Raw genomic sequence first — 21,244 nt, forward strand, 5'->3', positions numbered from 1 at the left:
TTTTATTACACAGTATTTACCTATTTTATTAATTGTTTTCGTGTTTAATTTATTATTTAGGGCATTTAATTATTCTATTTTTATCTTAAATTGTATAGTTGCTGCTTACGTTTATGAAAATGGACATTGCTTAGGATTTAGGAACCGATTAAGGTTAATGTTACCCTAGGTATACAAAATGGCGGCTCATCTCTGATTCCAGCAAGGAAACAGTGGGATGCACGTTTTAACCTAACCTAACCTATTCTAATAATTTGGTTGCTAATACTTATGGTAATTTTTTAGAATACGTTAGGTTAGGTTAGAACGTGCGTCCCACTGTTTCCTTGCTGGAATCAGAGACAAGCTGCCATTTTGTATACTTAGGGTAACATTAATCCAGATGAATTCACTTTCTATTATTTCTATTGGGGAAAATTCATTCAGAATTTGAATGGCCTCCTGAAATTAATTAAATTTGAAGTGTGAGGCACCACTGTATTGAGAAATACTTTGAGATTTATTTTGATACCTTTATGACAACTTCATACTGTATTTCTATAAAAATAGAATATTTTAAGCACTTTTTGTAAATGTATGATTAGCAATTAGTTTTACAATACAATAAAATATATTTTGTTTTACATAGTTGACAAAATTTAGTATACTAATTTTATCTAAAATTAATTAGTATAGATTTAAAATAATCTTGATTAAATTAATAAATTAAGGGTTTTCATTATATGAAAAAATACTTAATTTATGAATTATAAAAGATAATTATAGCAATAAATTATCATGAAATGCTGAAAAACAATTAAAATATAAAATTTCATTTACAATTTTAATAAATAAATAAATTTTTAATTAATAATAATAAAATTTAATATAAGTAATTTTATTTATTTTATAAAATCATCTAAGATTCCAAATATAATATAATATATTTTAGTAATAAAATTATAAATTTTTTCTTTCATGGAAACATAAATCTATATGAAAGCAAGTGTAATTCATAATAGTATTTATTGCTATGATATCTTTATTATTTGCATTTATCATTTAAATGGCACTTTCTTTGCATGGAATGTTTGTTATACTTGCACCCACAAGATATTTGTACTGGAACTAAACCAAAGTTACATATCCAATAAATATTACAATAATTAATATAATCTATTTACAATTGATTGAGCTTTAAATTGCTGTCAATATTAAGAATTAACTGGATTCTGTTCTTGTTGCTGAAAATATATGTAAAAACTTCTGCCATCGAGATGCTTTGTCAAATTTTTTCAATGATATAAATTCTTCAACTTGGTTCATTTCTGCATCCATTTGATGAGAATTTGATTTTGTTAATGGTAAACTGTTAAAATTGTTATTAGTTTCTGGCTTATTTCTTCCTTTCTTTGATTTTCTTGACCGTCTTCTAGTTTTGTTGGTAGTATCAACACTTTGAGAATATAAAACAATTGATTTTTTCACACTTAGAATTATGTTCAGTACTGATTTTGAAACATCATCTGGACTAGCTTCTTTTTCACTTAAAACTGACCAGTCATTTTCTGAAACACAGGGTGGTGCCTAAAAGTTTAAATTCAAATTAGAAAATTTTAATGAAATTTAAATATATATTAATAATAGTTTCCAAATTTTAATATTTTTTCTCTTTAATTTTATTAAATTTTCAAATTTAGTTATTAAGTAAAATTTATAGGATCAATATGAATATGAAAATATTAAAATATATCCTTATAATTTATAGTTACTTTTTAACAATACTTAAACTATAAATATGCATTGAATATTGCTACAAAGTAACTATAAAGTAGAAAGTAGCTAACTATCTCTATATCTATATCAAAATAATTGCTTTAAACTGGTAAATAATTGTTAAATTTTACTGAGAATTTCAAAATAAATAAAAATATCAGTGTATACATTTTAAATGAATTTACTAATATAAACTTGCAATAAGCTAAATACCTAGTCTCAGATTTGTCTATTATCGATGCATCTAATCCACAAAACAGTATTATTTAGCACTTGAAGCAATGGGGAAATAGTCATTTGAAATGATACTTTTAGTAAGTAAATAAATAATTTTGATTTGTGCTCTTGCAATAAATACTTAAACACAAGTAAAGCACTTATCATCTTAGCTGAATTTTATATTAAAAATGGATTTTTTCTAAAATAATTCTATGAATGAAATTATCAAAAGAAAAAGTTAAATATCTGTAGAATTCTTTAATTGAAAACATTTTTCATCATGAAAAAACATTATTTGATTTTTTAACCACTGATATTAACTTTTCTACCGTGGGTTAGTCCAATGGCGTAGCAAGGGGGTGCAAGGGGGTGTATCATACACCGGGCGCCACTCGCAGAGGGGTGCCCAAATGGTCTCTAAGACAAACTATATGTGTTTCTGGAGGGGGAGGGGAGCCCAATAGAGTGTCAAGCCCTGGGTGCCAGTTTTGTTCGCTACGCCCCTGGGTTAGTCAGATATGGAGCTACCACGATGCAGTGGAGAATAAAAGTGGGAAATTTTTAAAGAATTTTCCCACGTGTTTTTCTCGTTTCCATTTCAAAAAATATTTTTTTAAACAGTTATGTCTAGTAAAGAAAAATCCTTTTTTATTGTCATATAATTCCTTTTTTTTATGTGAATTTTTTTCCACAGTAATTTTTGGCTAGTTTTTGGCAATATCCGCAAAATTTCTTTGCGGATATAGATGTCGTTCACCACTACCATGTGATTGCCCTTGATGGATATATCCATTGATCACTGCAGAGTGGTTAAAAACATTTGAAAAATACCCGTTCACCACTACCATGTGATTGCCCTTGATGGATATATCCATTGATCACTGCAGAGTGGTTAAAAACATTTGAAAAATATTACCATTAATATTTTTATTGGCACACCAAAATTTCCACCAGCAGCACCACCAGTAGATATAATTGGAATTATAAAGCGATCACTCCAAACAAATTCTCCAATTTCACGAGCTGCTCCTTTTCCTCCTTCAATTACAATGCAAGTATCAAACAGACGTGCTACAGCACTCTCTCTTTCTTTTACACTATCACCAACAAAAATGGATTTTCCAAAAGACATAGCTTCAAAAGTTCCATCAGGATTCTGATGCATCTTAGCTGTATAATTCTATAATTGGAAAGAAGTTTTCATAAAATTATTTTATTTCATTTTATATTTATCTAAAAAAAAATAATAACCAACCTGTGAATCTTTTGTAGGAAGAATGTGAATTACAGATGAGTCTGCAGAGAGATATCCTGGATCCTTATTATTTTCTCTTGCTTCAAAGAAGCTTTTTGAGACTAATTCTTGTACGCCATAACAACCACCAGTAACTATTATAATGTTTTCAATTTTTGCTAATTCTCTTCCAATAGCACTGAAATAATATATTTAAAATCATTTCAATACATGTATAAAACCATATAAACTTTCATATGAAGTATATTAATAAATTTACATGCAAATGTCTTTTGTTTTCTGATTTGTTAAATTGCTGCTTCCTGCAATATACACACATGTATCTAATTGAGGAAGAGTCTTCTGCACAAAACTAACCTGAAATTTTAAATAAATTTTATTAGTCTAAAAAATAAAATGTGAAAAAATTGTTATTTAGTGTTATTTTCATAAATAAACAGCATAACATTGAAATATAACATCACTTTTTGCCTGATAAATTTATTTACCAAAAATGTTTGCAAATTATTATACTATATTTTATTTAATAAAAAACAGCATTTAAAAGAGAATTTTTCCTGTTTGATATCATCAAAATTTCAGTAGAAAATTCTTATCTACTAGCTTAATTTCCATTATGCTATTTCTTATGATATTTGATTTTTATGAATTATAAAAACATTTATAATTTCTTACATAATATTGCATCTTGGCTTCAACAGCTGCTCCTTCAGGAGCTACTTCTGTTGCTGGATTTAATGCTCTATTAACTTTCATTTTCAAAGTTGTAATAAACTGAGGATTATTAATATTCTAAAAAAATAAACAAATTTATTATAATTTAATATTATAATATGTTCCTAATTATTACTTTATTCACTTACAGTGATTATGTCATTTCCCATGAGCATACTATACCAATAAGGCACTGGACTTTCATCAAATTTGATTGCAACAATATGTTTTCTACGTTCACAATAAAACACCTAAAATTTAAATTGAAAGTTTGTTTATTTAATTATTATAGGTTATTAAAAAAAGTAAAAAGTGAAAACTCACTTGTTGTTGAGATGTTTTTGATTGTGTATAGGCATCAGAAATAATTACTATTATAACTCCAGCTTGCTTTGCTTTTTGTTGAAATTTTTGTAGTTGCTCTATTTTATCTGAAGTAAGTGTTGACACTTGACTAATGTCACTAGCCATAGATGCTAATCTAGTCAACTGTCTTTTATCTATAAATATATGTAATTGTAAAATATTTAAATTTATATATTTTTAAATAAAATAATAATAAAGACAAGGTACTAAAATTTTACAAAATTTTACAATCACAAGTAAAAAAATATCCAAAGTATAAAATTAAAAATTTTTCTTTATAAATAAATTATTTATATTTTACAAAAGCCATTAGAGATGACATCATAGCTTTAGCTAAATCTATATTAGAGATTAGAATAGAATTCTGTAGAAAAAAATCTTTACACCTATGAGTTTGTAAAATAGTGTGAGTATGTAAGACTAACTAAGCAAAATACTTATATTTTAAGTCATAAATTCAGTCATTAAAAATACTGGTATGTAAAGTACTAATGTACAGATATTACAATAACCTTAAAAACTGAATTAATTATATATGAAATCACAACTATACTATAATATTTCTGTTTTCTTTTAGTTTTTGGAAGCTTTATAATGACAATAATTTTAAGGAACCACAAACCCATAGGTTAATTTTGATATAATTTTAAGATTTAAAAATGTTTTATTTTATCTTTGTAATTATCTACACTTATTTAAAAATAGTTTAAAAATAATTGAAATTCTTGTTTTTTCAGGTTTTCTGTTCAAAAATTTTCAAATTAATAAGTCTCATTTCATCAAAATTTATTTATCTTATGATATAATTTTATATAATAATAAACTTTTGTTAAATTATACTAAGTAATTATTATAACTTGATTCCTCTTGTTAAGTTATCCTTTAACATGAGGAATCAAGTTATAATATAAGAAAGATTAGAACTTTTCTGTTAACAGGATGCCAGTCGTAATTATAATCTGATATAATATGATATGTGATGCCATCATCTTATTAGCATAACGGAAGCATGAGAGTAATAAAAGTCAAGTAGATTTAATAAAACACAAAATAATTAAAACTTGAATAAAATCACAAGGATGGATTAAAATGAAATCAAAAAAATTAAAACTTGCTAAATTCCTAATCTGCTTTGCATCTTTTTTTGTTATGATGTTTGACATCATTTCTGCTAAAGTTTATTTCTATTGAAATGTATTTTAATACAATAAAATATCTATTTCTTTACACTGTACAGTATATATCAATCGGTGTCACATTAACAGAAAAGTACCGATTTATTAAATAGAAAATTATTCTAAACATACTTTTAAAAAATATCTATTACAATAAAAAACTAAATCAAATAATAATTCATTAAGATTAGTTAAAACTTATTGTTTCTTTACATTCTCAATAAGAAGACAAAACGAATAAATTATAATCATTTAATACAGTAGGCAAAAAATATGCTTAATAAATAAATTTGTGTACATATTTTTAAACCTTTTATCATTAAGTATATTTTTAATACTGTATATATCACTTTATCAAATAGTCTATTTATAAATAAAATTTTTAATACACAAACAGAATAAATACAAATTCAAAAAATTGGATATTTTTAGATAATCAATTTTACTAATAATTGTAATATAGATATTTTATTTAATAAATATGATTTTTTGATTTGCTAATTACTTATATTAAAACTGCTTAAATACTTATTGGGGTGCAAATGCATCAATTTACATTTTTAAATAATGCATTAGAAACTTTATTTTAGCATATTTAACAATGAGTTATAAATATTTAAGAACTTTAATAATAATACTGAAATAAAATGCATTTCTTTACCAACTAAATCAAAATCAGTTTTTGACATGTAAGTTCTTTTGCACTCATCCATACTATTTTCTGAATCTTTATAAGCTTGATTAATAAGCTGATTTTTCTCTGAAAAAAAATAATAAAGCAAAACAATAATTAAAAACATTTATAAGTAAATTATGAATAACGTTAATATATCTTAATTATTTTATTTGAAAAATATGATTCAAAATTAATACTAATTAGAAAAAAATGCACATTATATATAGCAATATTTTATTAAAATTTTTTTTGTTGTTATAACTACTACTCTGATCAATGAAGATAGCAAGATTTTTAGTGAAAAAATATATTTTTTTTCTGTTCTAATTGAAAAAACTTTTTTGCAGATTAAAATGTTTCATTGATGTAAAAGCTTACTAATAACAGTATTATATTTCTTATTTATTTATTTTTCATTATTATGATGATACAGTTAATTCTGACTTTCTAGACAAGTGTATTTATATTCCAGGTTACAGCAATGTAGTTGACATAAATCATATGCATATATCTTTTCATTTCACAATAATATATTATTTGAATATAATACAAAAACAAATCGCTCAATTTACTATTAAAATTTAACATACAGTAAAACTGCTTAGGCGACAACCACCTGCATTCGACGGACACCTGTCAAAATGGGCAAAAATTTCTGGCATGCAATAGTTTTTACATAGTCTTTGTTTAAGTTACCCGTATTAAATGACCACCTGTGTAATGAGACTGCAGGCATCGATTTTTGGTCCGAAACAACATACAACAACTGTAATAAGCGACCACTTCTGCAAATATATCTGGTCTAAACTATTGTTCAAACCCATCTCAACAACGTTTCCTCCTCCTAATATAATGAATTAGTCTAAACTGTTGTTTGAACCCACCAAGGAGAAAGAGGGACTTTATCATCCACCGTTGAAATTAGGTGGAGGTGTTAATGAATTAAGTCTAGGAACAAAAGAAATTCACTTCAGTTTGTTCGAAATTGTCCAAAAAACAAAAGAAATGCAAAGTTCTGTTGTTAGAAGATTGGGTTAAAGTTATCAGAAAAAGTGAAAATGGTTTATCACAACGGCAATTAGCCACGAAGTTTAACTGTGGGAAGACGAAATTTATTTTACTGTAGACTTACAGTATTTTCCTTAGGTGTATAAGATATTGTATATGATACAATTAATTGGCTGGTCTCATCGTTTGATAAAATTTATTTTATTTTATTTTTTTGAAACTCATTTACAGTACATGTACAATAAATAGTTTCTGTGTCAACTTACCTTATTTCTGTGATATTTTTATAAAAACAATATTCAAGTAATTTTCTCAGGCAAACAATAAACACATTAACACAAAATCAGTTTTACAGGCAACCTTCCTTTTTCAATTCTGCGATTGTCATTGATGTAATGAAATTGTATTAGGAGAAAAAATAATAGTCATTTTATTATTAATTAATAATTTTTTATTGTACTTAAGAAAATATGGAATATTTGAAAATACAGTATTTTTAAAAGTTAAAATAAGATTAAACTAACGAAAACCAAAGCCGAAGTGGTGGAGAGATACCGTGTGCTTTTATATTGAGGACATAATACATGTAACTGAGGAGCAAATGAAGAGAAGAAGAGAACCAACTTGAATTAATTATCTTGGAGAAAAGAAAGTGTGCATTTTAATTGAGAAAATGCGAATACTGTATTAATCTTTAAAATACTGGTATTAAATCTGTCTTATAAAATCATGATGACTTAATGACTTCTGCTAATTGAGTTATCCAATAAGAATAAAATACAGTCCCAATGTAGCTCTATTGTTGAAAAAATTCCTTATTTTTGCTCACCTCGTGTTTTGCTTAGTATATATGGCTTTTAGCCACATCTGTGTGCAAAATACATGTGAAAATATGGTATTACAGCACCACCTGTATTGGATGACCTTCTGCCTAAAAGACCACTTTTTGAAAAAACTGTGGGTGGTTGCCATAGACAGGTTTTACTGTATAAAAATATTTATTAACGGTCAAAAAGAAGTAACCAGAATTGTTCAATAATAATTCTTTGAATAACTGTTAAATGAAACCAGATTACTGAACATCATAATTCAATTGATTAAAATTAAAAGTTTGGCAGACAGTTTTTACATTAAAATGTAAAATATATAAATATATTGAAGCTACAAAATGTCTTCATTTTTCGTTGTTCACAAACATCAATGACAGTCCAAAGCAATTTTCACTTACAAAAATGACCTCTTTATTTGCCTCTGCAAAAAAAAAATCCAAAATGGATAAAAGCATCCTCTGGTGATTATGCCAATACAATAATTCACAATACAACTGATTAAAATTTGTGGTGGAATAGCCTCAAAATGTAGTCTCCATAAGTGAAAATTGTTTTAGACTGTGACTGGCATTTGTGAACAACAGAAAATGAAAATATTTTGTAGCTTCAATATATTTATGTATTTTATATTTTAATCATAAATCAATTTTTAAAAAATTAGTTTATTAATAAAATAGTTTAAATTTAAAGAAAGATACTCCCATTTTAAAGAATTAATCGGAAGTAACCTCATGATAATATAATATTAATAAGAATGATAATATCAATTTTTTTAATAATAAAATTACATTGTAAATTAATCATAATTTAAGTTAAGTGTCATTTTTGCAGCTAAGCAAGCAATGAATATAAACTTTAGATTAAACATTTAAAATTTCAGCAAAAAAAAATTCTCTTATATTTTCTCTTTTAAAAATTATTATTTTGTTCATTACTATGTAATAAGGTTTTTTTCCCTGCACCTATGATGTAAACAAATAGTAACAAAGTTGATTTTCCACAAAAAACATTAGTTTATGAAGAATCAACTGGTTAATGCTCTAAATATATAAAGACACTATACATTGTTATCAGCATATCATTTTCACAGTAATGAGTACTTTTGATCTAATTTAGTTCAACTACAGATTCTCTATCATTGGATTACAATAGTTGAAAATGTGAAGATGCACTAGATTAGATCAAAAATTCTTGTTACTATGAAAATTATATGCTGATAACAAGATGTAGAATGCTTATCTTAATTAATTAGTTTTGTTTTCAAGTTTTATAAACAGGAAAATATTTAAAATGTAAATGAGTTGATATTCATTTAAAATATTTCAATAAAAACTGAGGCAACGTTTTTGATTATATTAAGAAAGTAAAATAATTTTTTAAAAATTTTATTGAAGATTTTGTTTATTAAATCTTACTGTTTCCTTTTTGCCTTTCTTCATCAATCAAATGGTTACAAATTTAACAGTGTTTCTCATATAAATAAATTATAAAATATAAATTAAAGTTATGATAATTCTATTTATTACTATGATCAAATTATAATTAGCAAACCAATTATGATAATGGATAATTTGACTGGAACTTATAGCATTAGAACTTACCAATACTGTCATAATCTGATTTCAGTGAAGCATAACTTTTCTTGCTTTCTTCTATAGATTTTTCAATATCTTTATAAGCTTGACTAAAAACACTCTCTCCTTCTGGAATTGGTGCAAGTTCAAGATTTTTTGGAGTTTTAGGATCAGAACTATCCACAGTATCTGAAAATACTTGATCTGGAAAATCTTGTAATTCAATGGAACACCAAACTTCATAACCTTCTTGCTCAAACAATACTTTCAGTTGATTACACTAAAATTTAATAATAATCATCATCATCATCATCAAGACAGCCAAAAAAATTAATTTGCTAAGATTTAGTTAGAATATAATTATTTCAGATTAACTAATTGTTTTTTAAAAGTAAATATGAATAAAGCAAATTAAATATTTATTTGATTATAGATATAGATTATAGAAATATGAAATTTTATATTAATTTTTAATACATTACTGATTGTACCATAACAATCAGTAATATATTAAACTGATTTATCCTTTTCTCTTAATTTCATACTTTGCATATTAAAATATTTTAGAGTTTTTTAAGATATGAATTCAAATGACTAGCTGATGAGAGTTTATGTGTGTATTCAGTAAAAAGTATTTTGAGTTTTCATATTGAAATTACCAGATTCAAGCATTTATACAAATGCTGAGAAAGAAAGAAAAGTTAGAAATATACTTTATTATAGCATAATTAAACGCTTACCATAAATTTTTGTTTTGGATGAGCACTTATTACTATTAATTTTTTATTACTATCAACAGATGGTAGTTTATTTCTTACATCATCTGATGGAGATGAAAGTCGTGGAATTACAACCTGAAAGTTTTTAAAATACATAAATTATTACAGACAAATTCAATACTTTTTTTATAATTATGCATTTCTAAGTTATAAAAATATTAATAAAAAAATACACTATTTATTTAAATATACAAGGTCAGATAATTAAGTTTTGAGACTGAAATTTATGAACATGGAACAGTTAAAAATTTCAAATTGTTCTCTTGTAATTCAACATGCTTCATTCATACAGCACATCCACTATTGATTAAAATAGATGCTGAATCATGAAATATGAGGATCTTCTAAATTTGTTTTATGCTTCCTTTTCAGATAAATTTTTTAATTTTGGAAAATCTTTATCCCCATTCCATCCCAATAAAAAAAATTTTCTTCTTTGATCTGTTTATAAAATTGTTTATATTTCAAGTTTTCAATTGCTTTTTATTTTAAATTTTAGACATACAAATTCACAAGGCAATTATTTGCTAGTAATAAAAATAGTAGAGACTATTCAATCAAGTTTTAACTCTATGTTGTGAAATTACAGTTGGCATAACAGTATTACTAATCCAACTAACAAGAAATAACTAGTCTCAAAACTTAATTCTTCAAACTTGCAATATACAAAGATATAACAAAATTTAGTAAATGTAGGATATATCAGTAAAATTAAAATGAACACATTTATAATTAATTCTCTGTAATAAACTAATTTAAAATAAATAAGTTTGTTTCAAAGAACAATTATAAATTGAAAAGTACAATTAAAATTAATTTTAAAATTTATTTTGAAATATATTTTAATTTACTTCTAAATTTTAATAATTGAATTTGAATAAATATTAAATATTCAGATTTCAAAATTTTAAATTGTCATAAATTAAAATTCTTCCTAAGTTATTTAACAATCCTCAACAATAAACTAATTCAACTAATAATAATCAAATTTAATTTCTGTAATTTTATTCAAGAAACGATATTTTAGGACTACGTATATCCGTCATCACTTCCTGCTATCTAAAATATTTACATATAATCTATAACGTTGAAAATTACTGGATAATTATAATTTTAAAATGTAACTATAACTTCATGATAAATATTAAAGATTAAAACAGTAACAATTCACTAATACTAATTATATTGGTAAAAAGATCTTGTTGGCATTTTAACTTTTTACAATAGAATGCATGAAAGAAATTTTCTGAATTAATTTTTTGACCTATATTAAAGTTGAACTATACATTCTGTTAATGTTATGATGCATTATAAATTATAATCATCATCAGCAGCAGTTTTGATGGGACTGCTATCTTGATTAATTAATCTCTTTATTAAAAATTTTTTAAATAATTTGAATAATGATTTTTAATTTTGGTTCAGATTTATTTTCATTATTACTTTAATAGTATAAATTCAACCTTATATTACTTTCTAATACTTTTAATGAAACCTTTTTAATAATTTCCATAAAACTAATAAAATGTAGCAGGAATGAAATTCATTTTGTTTTAAAGTATCTATTTTTGATAATACATTGTATATAATATTAAAAAGTATTGTAAATATACCCCAATAACTTCAAAGTTCAGTTATAATCTTACATATGATCCTTTCAATCTAAGTTGTCTAATATGGTCACTACTTTGATTGTTCAAGTCAAATTATTAAAAGGAAAAATATTTTGTTAATTTAAAATTACATTATTAAATTTAATATAAGTATATGAATTATTATTTTTTCATTTTATTTTTAATAGCAATTGTAAACAACGTTTTTAAAAAAATATTTAACTTTTAATAAGAAAAAACTTGTAGAAATGGTTATTTTAGCTTTATTTCTATTAGATTGTAATACACAGTGCGGCAATTATATTCCAGGACTGGATCTATAAAAATGAAACAAAACAATTTTATTCAAATCCTTTTATTAAATTATTCAAAATACTCTCCTCCTGCTTCAATACACTTTTTACAGCGATTCAATAGTGATTCAAATGCCTGCTCAAGCTCAATTTTCGGTATTGCCTCTAATATGGCATAGACTCTCTTTGGATGGTTTCAATATCATTAAAAATGCGTCCTTTCAACTTCATTTTCATTTTTAGAAATAAAGAGAAGTCACATGGTGCTAAATCGGGGGAATACGGTGAATGATTCAACACACAGACTTGATTTCGTGCCAAAAATTGACGAACAATCAATGATGTGTGACTCGGTGCATTATCATGTAACAAACACCAGTCATCAGAATTGCGATATTCTGGTCGAATTCGACGAATTCTTCCCATTAATTGTTGTAAAACTCCCAAGTAGAAAGCAACAGTAACTGTTTGACCCGGTGGGACGAACTCACGGTGGATGATGCCTTTGCTATCGAAGAAAACAATGAACATCGTCTTGATTTTTGATAGAACTTTTCGTGTTTTCTTGGCTTGAGGTGATGATTTTGACTTCCATTCGGCACTTTGACGTTTTGTTTGTGGGTCATATTGAAAACACCAGGTCTCGTCACCAGTAACAATTGATTTGAGGAAGGTTGAGCTGTTATTTGCTGCTCGTACAATCTCTCTGGAATGTTCCAGTCTCATCAATTTTTGCTCTTGGGTTAGTGTGTGCGGAACAAATTCAGCACAGACCTTTGTTTTGCCCAAATCGTCTTTAACAAAGAGACAATACGACAAATTCTTAATGTTTAATGCCTGTTCCATCATTCTCAGTGTCGCATTGCAATCGTTGGATACAAATTCTTGCACTTTTTGAATCGAATCTGCTGTTCGAATTGTTATTGGCCTTCCCACACGTTTGTCGTCCTCCAGTGATTGTCTGCCTTCCAAAAATCGCTTGTGCCACTCAAAAGTCTTTGACCGTGATAAACACTCACTTCCATACACTTTTTGCATCATTTTGAACGTTTATGTGGCACTTGTGCCAAGTTTAGCGTGAAATTTAATAACAGCACGTTGTTCCATTATTGTTTTCCGACATGTAACAAAATAAACTGATAAACAAAATATCAAAAACAATGATAAATGTCAATCGATTTAAATAAAAGTTTTAGGTTATGTTCATATATGTCCAAACTTCATATGACATAAAATTTAAACAGATGTCGCTACTGGTTGCTGAGATATAGCTTCAGTCCCGGAATTTAATTGCCGCACTGTGTATATATTTACTAAATTATGATATAGTTACTATATATTTAAAAATATAATTGCATTAAAATTTTTAGAATATATTTGAAAATTAAATAATTTATATATGTTGATTAATATTAACCTAGTAAATAATAAAATCAACAAGATTATTACTTATGAAAGTTTTTAACTACATAATATCATATTATATAATTAAAAATCTAATAGTAATTATTATATATAGATGTTTATACATTAATTTTATTATTTAACTATTTAATATTTTTGTTCATAATATAATCCACTCTGTAAATTTTCTAATGGTAACCTTGCTTCTTTTTAAGAGAATCAAATTAACTTCATTTCAATTTTATTTTCATTTCACTTTAGTATTATTTTACAATAATTTTTTTTAAAAGCTTCTTTTATATTGTTTTTGGTTTTAAACATTGAAAGAGCATATATGAAAAGCTGTCAAAATTTATTGTCTTCTCATGAATATAAAAACTGCATTTACTCTTTTGGAACCTTTTAAAATTTCTTAACAAAAAAATTAATAAAGTTACTTGGAAAAACTACTCTTTATGTATATTCTTTTCAGTTTAAAAATGAAATTTATACTATTGTGAAATGAGCAGATAAAGAATGCTTACATAACTTGGAAATAAGCAGAAACTTGCATAAAAGTATTTAATAAAAAAAGAATAAGAAAAAATTTTCAAGAATACATATATCTTGAAATATCTTGGCATTTCAATTTAACAAAACGGAGTGTAACATACTGTGTGTTGCAACTAATTTTCCATTTATTTTAATATATTAATAATAAAATTTACCTTTTTCTTTCTTAATATAGAACTCCTTTTAAACATCTGCTTACATCTATCTGCAATCTCTTTGGAAACCCTTTTTACACAAGCTTGATCCCAAACACGAGAATCTTGTGATTTTTCTTTCCCATCATTTGTTTTATCTATAAATGAATTAAACAAATGAAATTTTTCCTTAACAATAAAATTAGAAGAAAAATGTTTGTCCTAACTAATTTTACCTGCTAGTTTTGATGAAATGTATTGAGTTGATGCAAACTGTATTGCCAAACATTCAGGAGGCCAATGATCCAAGAAATTAACTGGAACTATAAATTTCTCAAGTACATCTGCTAGTTTTACCTAAAAAACAAAAAGTTTTAAACAAAACATGAAAAGAGTATTCTTGAATCTCTTTTTTTACATATTTAAGTAGAATCTATGAACTACTGCTACTAATTACTAAATTACTAGTTATTAAATTATTGTAATATAGTTATCATTCAATAATAATAGTTCTATATTCACTATTTTGAACAAAAAATTTATTTTTTAAATGTTGAATGTGAATTATTTTTTAAAGTTTATATGTTTATTAAATTTTGTACTGCATATATGTTTAAATCAAAAAACATATTTTGTTTATTAACAAATAGCTTATATCCATTATTATTTGAAAAATAGATTTAATTTTCAATTAAATAAAAGTTAATTTATAAAAGGAATACAATTACAAACCTCTCTATTGGTCCAGCGACTTTTTCCATACCTAGAAGTTATTAGTGGTACAAATACTTTACAATTGCTAACAGCATAATTTAATGCATCTTGCCAATCACTTCCAGTTTTTATTTCATGTACATCCTATGATATTATAAAAATAGTGTTATTATGATCTCAAAATTTTTAATTTTCCAATAAAAGTAAAAAAATTTAATATACCAAATATACACTGAATCCTAAATTGCTAAGTTCTTTCTTTAAATCTAAGGCATAATTTACAGCTTCTGCACGTACATAACTGATGAGTATTGGCTTTGCAACTAGAGTGTTTTTCTGCATTTTTGTAATTGGCAATTCATATCTAAGAAGCAAAATTTCATACAGTAGTTTAGTAATAAAAAATTAGCTACTGTATATGTTATTAAAAAGTTTCATATACAATTAAAACAAACAAACAAAAAATTACAGTGGAAACTTGATTATCCAAACTTGATAGGACTGAGGTCTTGCAGATAAATGAAATTTCAGATGTTTTTGTGTTTTCAGTATATCAAGCACCATGCATTTAAAGTTTCTGTAATGCAATTACTGTATTTGGAAGTAAATTAATTTACTCAAAATTTAATGTAATGTTATGTATAAGACATAGTTTTTGCAGTGCTATAATCAAATGATGATGTAATAATTACCAGTTATGTGAAGAATTTGGTCTCTACAACACTACATATTCTAGTTTTGTTTTTCCTTTTTTTGAAAAAATATTCAGATAATAAAGTTTCTATTGTATTTATATATCATACCCTGTAAAAATATTCAAATTTATATTCATTAAAAGTTGCCAGCATACATCTAAATTTAATTTAAAACCCTATGTATTTGGCAGTGAATACTTAAAAAGTATTAGGCATATTTTATTACATTGTTGCAGCAAACATTGTCTTAAATATGTATGAATAAGACATGTTTGTTACAAAACATTGCATTTTTTATAAACAAAATTTATTTATATCATATAATTTGATATAGGATTGGAACTGAAAATAATTTGAAAAAATTTTTATTGTTATTATCTGATATATATTGTTATTGTAATATCTTAAACTATGCTATTATAGATTAAATCATCTTAGCTTCATAATTATATTTAGAAAATATGTAAGCATTATAAAATAAATTTAGTTCTTGTGGCAAAAATTACTGCATTGATAAAAAAGACCAAATCAGTTACAATTTAAAAATAATTTTTTTCAGAACTAGGATCAATATTATATATTCTGAATCAACAAAACTAATTTTTATATATTATAAACATTTTTCCAAGATATATAATTTTAAAAATAATTATATATTTATTTAATCATTAATTCTATATGCTCAAGAAAATTATTTTTCCAAATACATGTAGTTTTACATGAATGTTTTTTGTTTCAGAATTTGCTGTTTTATGATTTTGAAAAAATAATAATTTAAAATATTTAATTAACAGATTATCAATAATTTCTTTAATTTCTTAAAACTTGAATTAATGAACAAACAAATTATGTAAGGTTGAAAAATTAAATTCAGACACATGTTGTCTATTAGTGCATTATATTCAAATAATTTTTATGTTAATAATAATTTTTGAAGATTTCTTTTATAATTTTATAATAAATAATTTTATCTATTTATTTATTTATTATTAATAATTGTATTAGCAAAATAAAAGAAGAGGGGTTTGATAAAAAGATAAAGAATCCTTGAAAGGTTGACAGTTAAAAAGTTTGAAGATCACTAAGCTATGCAAACAAACTAAAACAATATTGAAACATGCAAAAAGTTTGATTAAACAAAAAAAGACATTGTTTAATAAATTATGATGAATTAAAGAAAACATTCTAAAAGACAGGTGAAAACAAATATTCTTTTCATATGTTTTCTTATATTAAATTCATTCATTCATAATGAAGACAAGTTTAAAGTCTATACTTACTCTAATTTTTCAATGTAAGTAATATGAGCACTGCTTAACAAAACCAAAAATATTTGTTAAATTTTATTTAATTTTGTTAAATTATAATTGTAAGTAGTAACAATAATTTTCATATAATGGAATGGACATATCATACATTAACAGCCTAATTTGTATTTGTTTAGAGGTATACCTATTCCAAAATGCATTTCAGACCTGTCAGTCCCTCTTCAGTTTGACATTTCTTATAAATACAATATATATATGTAAAAATTAAACTTTTGACCAATATTTATTTGACCAACAAATATTAAATGTAATTTTAACCATTACAATAATATCTTAAAATGTATACAATTTAAAAAGTTAAGAATTTGCTGCTACTCACATTTGTAAAATTTCTTTAAATTTACAAATATTAATAAATTATCTATAATCACACTCAGTAACAAAAAATAGTGTTAACTATTTTTTGTAACATATATTGTTAAACTCTTAATTGACTGCATTGTATTAAAATAAAATAAACTACTCATAAAACCTTTTAACCACAGCCTTTTTTTATTAAATTTATTGTTAGTACAAATCTGTCAGCATTCGATTTAGTTTTTTCTTGAAAAAGGTCATTAAAGATGACCGAAAACGTTTGAATAGTAATAAAAAAGGCTGCAGTTAAAAGGTTTTTATGATATTGTTAAGATGTATTTTTCAGATAAAAGCCAGGAAACAGACCACATTTTGTCAAAATGGACTTTACAAAATATGGTCTGTTTCCTCACCTTTATCTGAAAAATACATCTCAACAATATGTGTTACAAAAAATAGTTAGCAATGCTGTTGTGGGGTGTGATTATAGAAAATTTATTAATATTTGTAAATTTAAAGAAATTATACAAATGTGAGTCATAGCAAATTCTTACTTTTTTAAATTTATACATTTTAAGATATTATTATGATGGTTAAAATTATATTTAACATTTTTATACTTATATTAAATATTTGTTAGTTTTAAGCAGGAAGAAAACAAAGTATAAGAGCTTAAAAATGAAGTTAAAAACTGCAAGGTTAGAAGTTTAATTTGTATTTTTAATTATATTAGATAGTGAAAATTGCAAAGAAATGAAAATCATGTAAAATCATAAATGGATTAATGAAAAATTTTATATAAAGTATACTATAAATGTTGGTCAAAAGTTTAACTTTTACATATACAGTCAAACCTGTTTTTATGCGGTGGATAGGGACCGCATAAAAAAAAATCGCGCAAAACTTCACGAGTGGCTATAAAAAATAGTTTTCGCAACACAATTAAAAAAATATTTTTTTTTATGCAGTCAATAGGGACCGCATAAAAAAAGTCTCACATAGAAAATAACTCAAAACCGTACGAAATAGAATTTATTGACAACAGATGTCAGCACTTGACTGCATTGTCTCGTCTATCGTCTGTTTTACATATTTTTGTCCAGGTGGTGTTTTTTTGACTTAAAAAATAAATTATTTCATTTTTCGCATATTCATGCAATAATATTACTATAATAAGTTCATTTATGCTATAATAAGTTTATTTAGCAATAATAAGTCAACGTGAGACATGACAAATCGCACAAGACTAGTCGCCAACTATACTGCACAAATAAAAAATCGCACAAAAAAAGACCACATAAAAACAGGTTTGACTGTATATCAATATATATTTATAAAAAAAAAAAAAAAAAGCCAAACTGAAGAGGAACCAACAGATCTAAAATGCATTTTGGCATAGGTATACATCTAAACAAATATAAATTGACTAGTTGTTACCCATGACTTCACCCTCACAGATTTTGCAAGCAAACACCATTTATATTCAGTATTTCATCAACCATAATAATTGTTATATAACACCTACCGCTGAGAATGATGAGAATTGCTGAGAATCGAACAAACTGTTTTCAATTTGATCAATTTTCTGGAATGTTTACAATTGTTCTATAATCGAACCAATATGCAATAGCAAATTCAAATTTAAAACAGTTTGAATATTTGGTTAAAAAATTGAAATATATAAAAATATTTATAACAATGTCTGAAATGTTATCAATTTAATATGCCTAAGTACTTAATGAAGACTAAACATAGTTGAAAACAAAAAATCTCATCTAAAATAGTACCGTACAAGCCATTCTTCAGGTTAAGCCTTAATCCCTCCCTCTCCCCCCATGAGGAATTTCCAAAAATTCCTTATTAGTGTGTGTTTTCATGCCATACCCTAACTGTGTACCATATTTCACCTCCTTAGGTTCAGCAGTTTGCTCTAGGTAATGGTGAATCAATCAGTCACCTAGTCAGTCAGGACAAGTAATTTTATATATTTAGATATATTAACATAAATTAGGCTGTTAATGTATGATATGTCCATTATATAAAAATTATTTTTATTACTTACATTTATAATTTAACAAAATTGAATAAAATTGCTTTTAATTCATTTAATTACTACTAATGTTATATATTTGTTAAAAGTCAGCAAGAATATTTCATTCAAAGACTTTTTATGATTCTATAAACAATAGATTCAGTAGAAAATATAAAATTTAAATGGATAGGATAATGTTAAATTAAAATAAGAACAGAATAATAAACTATCAAAATAAACAATGCAATAATAGAAATAAAATATGTAAACAATTTGAATAAATGATTTCTAGTGAAAAGGCTGAGTCAATATATAAATAATTCCCTCAAATTACAATCACAGATTTGATTGTAATCAAAAGTGATGTTTCAGTGCAGAAATGAGTGCTTTATGATGTATTCTGTCATATGGGGCACTCTGGCGGCTATTATTACCCCCATTTCTGTTGTTTTTTTACTTTTTGAAGTATGAGGTTTGTAAAGAAAGGTTTCATATGCAGAGAAAATGATGAATCTAGTTCCAGAAACTCATGCTTCCCACATTAAAGAAGGTGAAGTAGAGTTAAAAAAGAAAAGTTAATTCTGGTCAGTAATAACAAGTGAAAAATAAGGGATTAAAGAATAGTAGAAAGAATGACACAAACTCCAAAGCTTTAATGAAGCTAGATAAAAGCTTCTTTTCATATTTTCTTCCTTTGTTCTTTAGAGTGATAGTCGATTTTGAATATTATGAATCTTCCCAATTTAGTCTTTAGTGTCCTCTGTATAAAAAGATTACAAATGCATTATATAGTCCTGAAGAAATGTAATTCAACAAGGTTACATATGCATAAAGTTTTTAGATATTACATTACATAAAGTTTTTAGACTTTAATGAGGACAAATGTTCAATAAAAATAAGTATTTAAACTCCCTAAAAATAGGGAGAAAAGTATGAAAATCTAATTTAAAGTTAGCAAGTAACTGTATAAATAAGCAAATTTAAAAATGTGAACATAGAAAAAGTAAATTAGTTGGTTGTAACATTTTTAGAGGTAGTCTTTCATAAATCCAGAAAAAAATTTAAGAGCTTAAGACAGATTCTTAAGGAATAAAAAAAAATTTAAAATATCATATAATTAATTTATATATGTAATGTATGTAGAAAATGTTTATTGTTTACTAATAAAATAACAAGTGAATATTGATGAAATGAAATAATATATATAAGACAATTAAAATTTATTGTTACAGTTAATCCCATATATTTATATGAAATTATACTAAATCAAAGGCAAGATTCAAATCAATAGAAATAATATAAGTTAAATTTTATTACTCAAAAAGAAATTTTATAGAAATCTGTATTATTTAAATTAGAAATAATTCATAATATAGAAAATTACAGGGACTAAAACAATATTTATACAGACATATTTAAAAAAATATAATATTAATAAGGATACTATGAGTGTCAATGAGATCTGTAACTTTTAGATTTAAAAATTATAGAAGATAACTCTTTGAACAGACTGTCAAAATATTCTTAAATTTTGTTAAATGATTTGAAAATATTTTTATTTCAAAAATAAATAAAATGTTTAATTTTTGTATACCAAAATATTTAATTATTTTCAAACATAAAATGTTAAAAACTCATTATTGTATAATGAAAATTCAAACACAAAATTAGAAAAAATTAATTAAATAATTTTTAATGTAATTGTTATATTTTTATTGGTACGATTGTTTTGGTGTTTCTCTGATAATGCTGCATTCATCTATTTTTTTATGGTCATACAAAAAATATTTACTTTGCACCAATAAGGTAAAAAATTAATGTTAAGACAGAT

At 24.8% G+C, this 21,244-nt stretch overlaps 1 protein-coding gene across 2 annotated transcripts in view; it reads right to left on the bottom strand.

The window, feature by feature from the left end:
• Positions 1–800: 800 nt before the first annotated feature.
• LOC136977772 (uncharacterized) overlaps positions 801–21,244 on the bottom strand; it is a 38,499-nt gene continuing 18,055 nt past the window's right edge. Inside the window, exons 6-19 of one of the 2 annotated variants that reach the window (XM_067273323.1) lie at positions 15,284–15,425; positions 15,080–15,205; positions 14,584–14,704; positions 14,369–14,505; positions 10,313–10,426; positions 9,600–9,852; positions 6,146–6,244; positions 4,268–4,443; positions 4,093–4,194; positions 3,905–4,021; positions 3,489–3,586; positions 3,230–3,407; positions 2,891–3,154; positions 801–1,566 (exon numbers count right to left, since the gene is read on the bottom strand). In XM_067273323.1, coding sequence (XP_067129424.1) covers positions 1,201–1,566; positions 2,891–3,154; positions 3,230–3,407; positions 3,489–3,586; positions 3,905–4,021; positions 4,093–4,194; positions 4,268–4,443; positions 6,146–6,244; positions 9,600–9,852; positions 10,313–10,426; positions 14,369–14,505; positions 14,584–14,704; positions 15,080–15,205; positions 15,284–15,425 — 2,293 coding nt within the window. In that variant the 3' untranslated portion in view covers positions 801–1,200. Of the gene's footprint in view, positions 1,567–2,890; positions 3,155–3,229; positions 3,408–3,488; positions 3,587–3,904; positions 4,022–4,092; positions 4,195–4,267; positions 4,444–6,145; positions 6,245–9,599; positions 9,853–10,312; positions 10,427–14,368; positions 14,506–14,574; positions 14,705–15,079; positions 15,206–15,283; positions 15,426–21,244 lie in introns of both variants that reach the window. The other variant, XM_067273322.1, reaches the window with a different exon arrangement.

This window comes from Centruroides vittatus, unplaced genomic scaffold (assembly GCF_030686945.1).
Source record: "Centruroides vittatus isolate TY-2023 unplaced genomic scaffold, ASM3068694v2 contig_474, whole genome shotgun sequence".
Lineage (NCBI taxonomy): Eukaryota > Metazoa > Arthropoda > Arachnida > Scorpiones > Buthidae > Centruroides > Centruroides vittatus.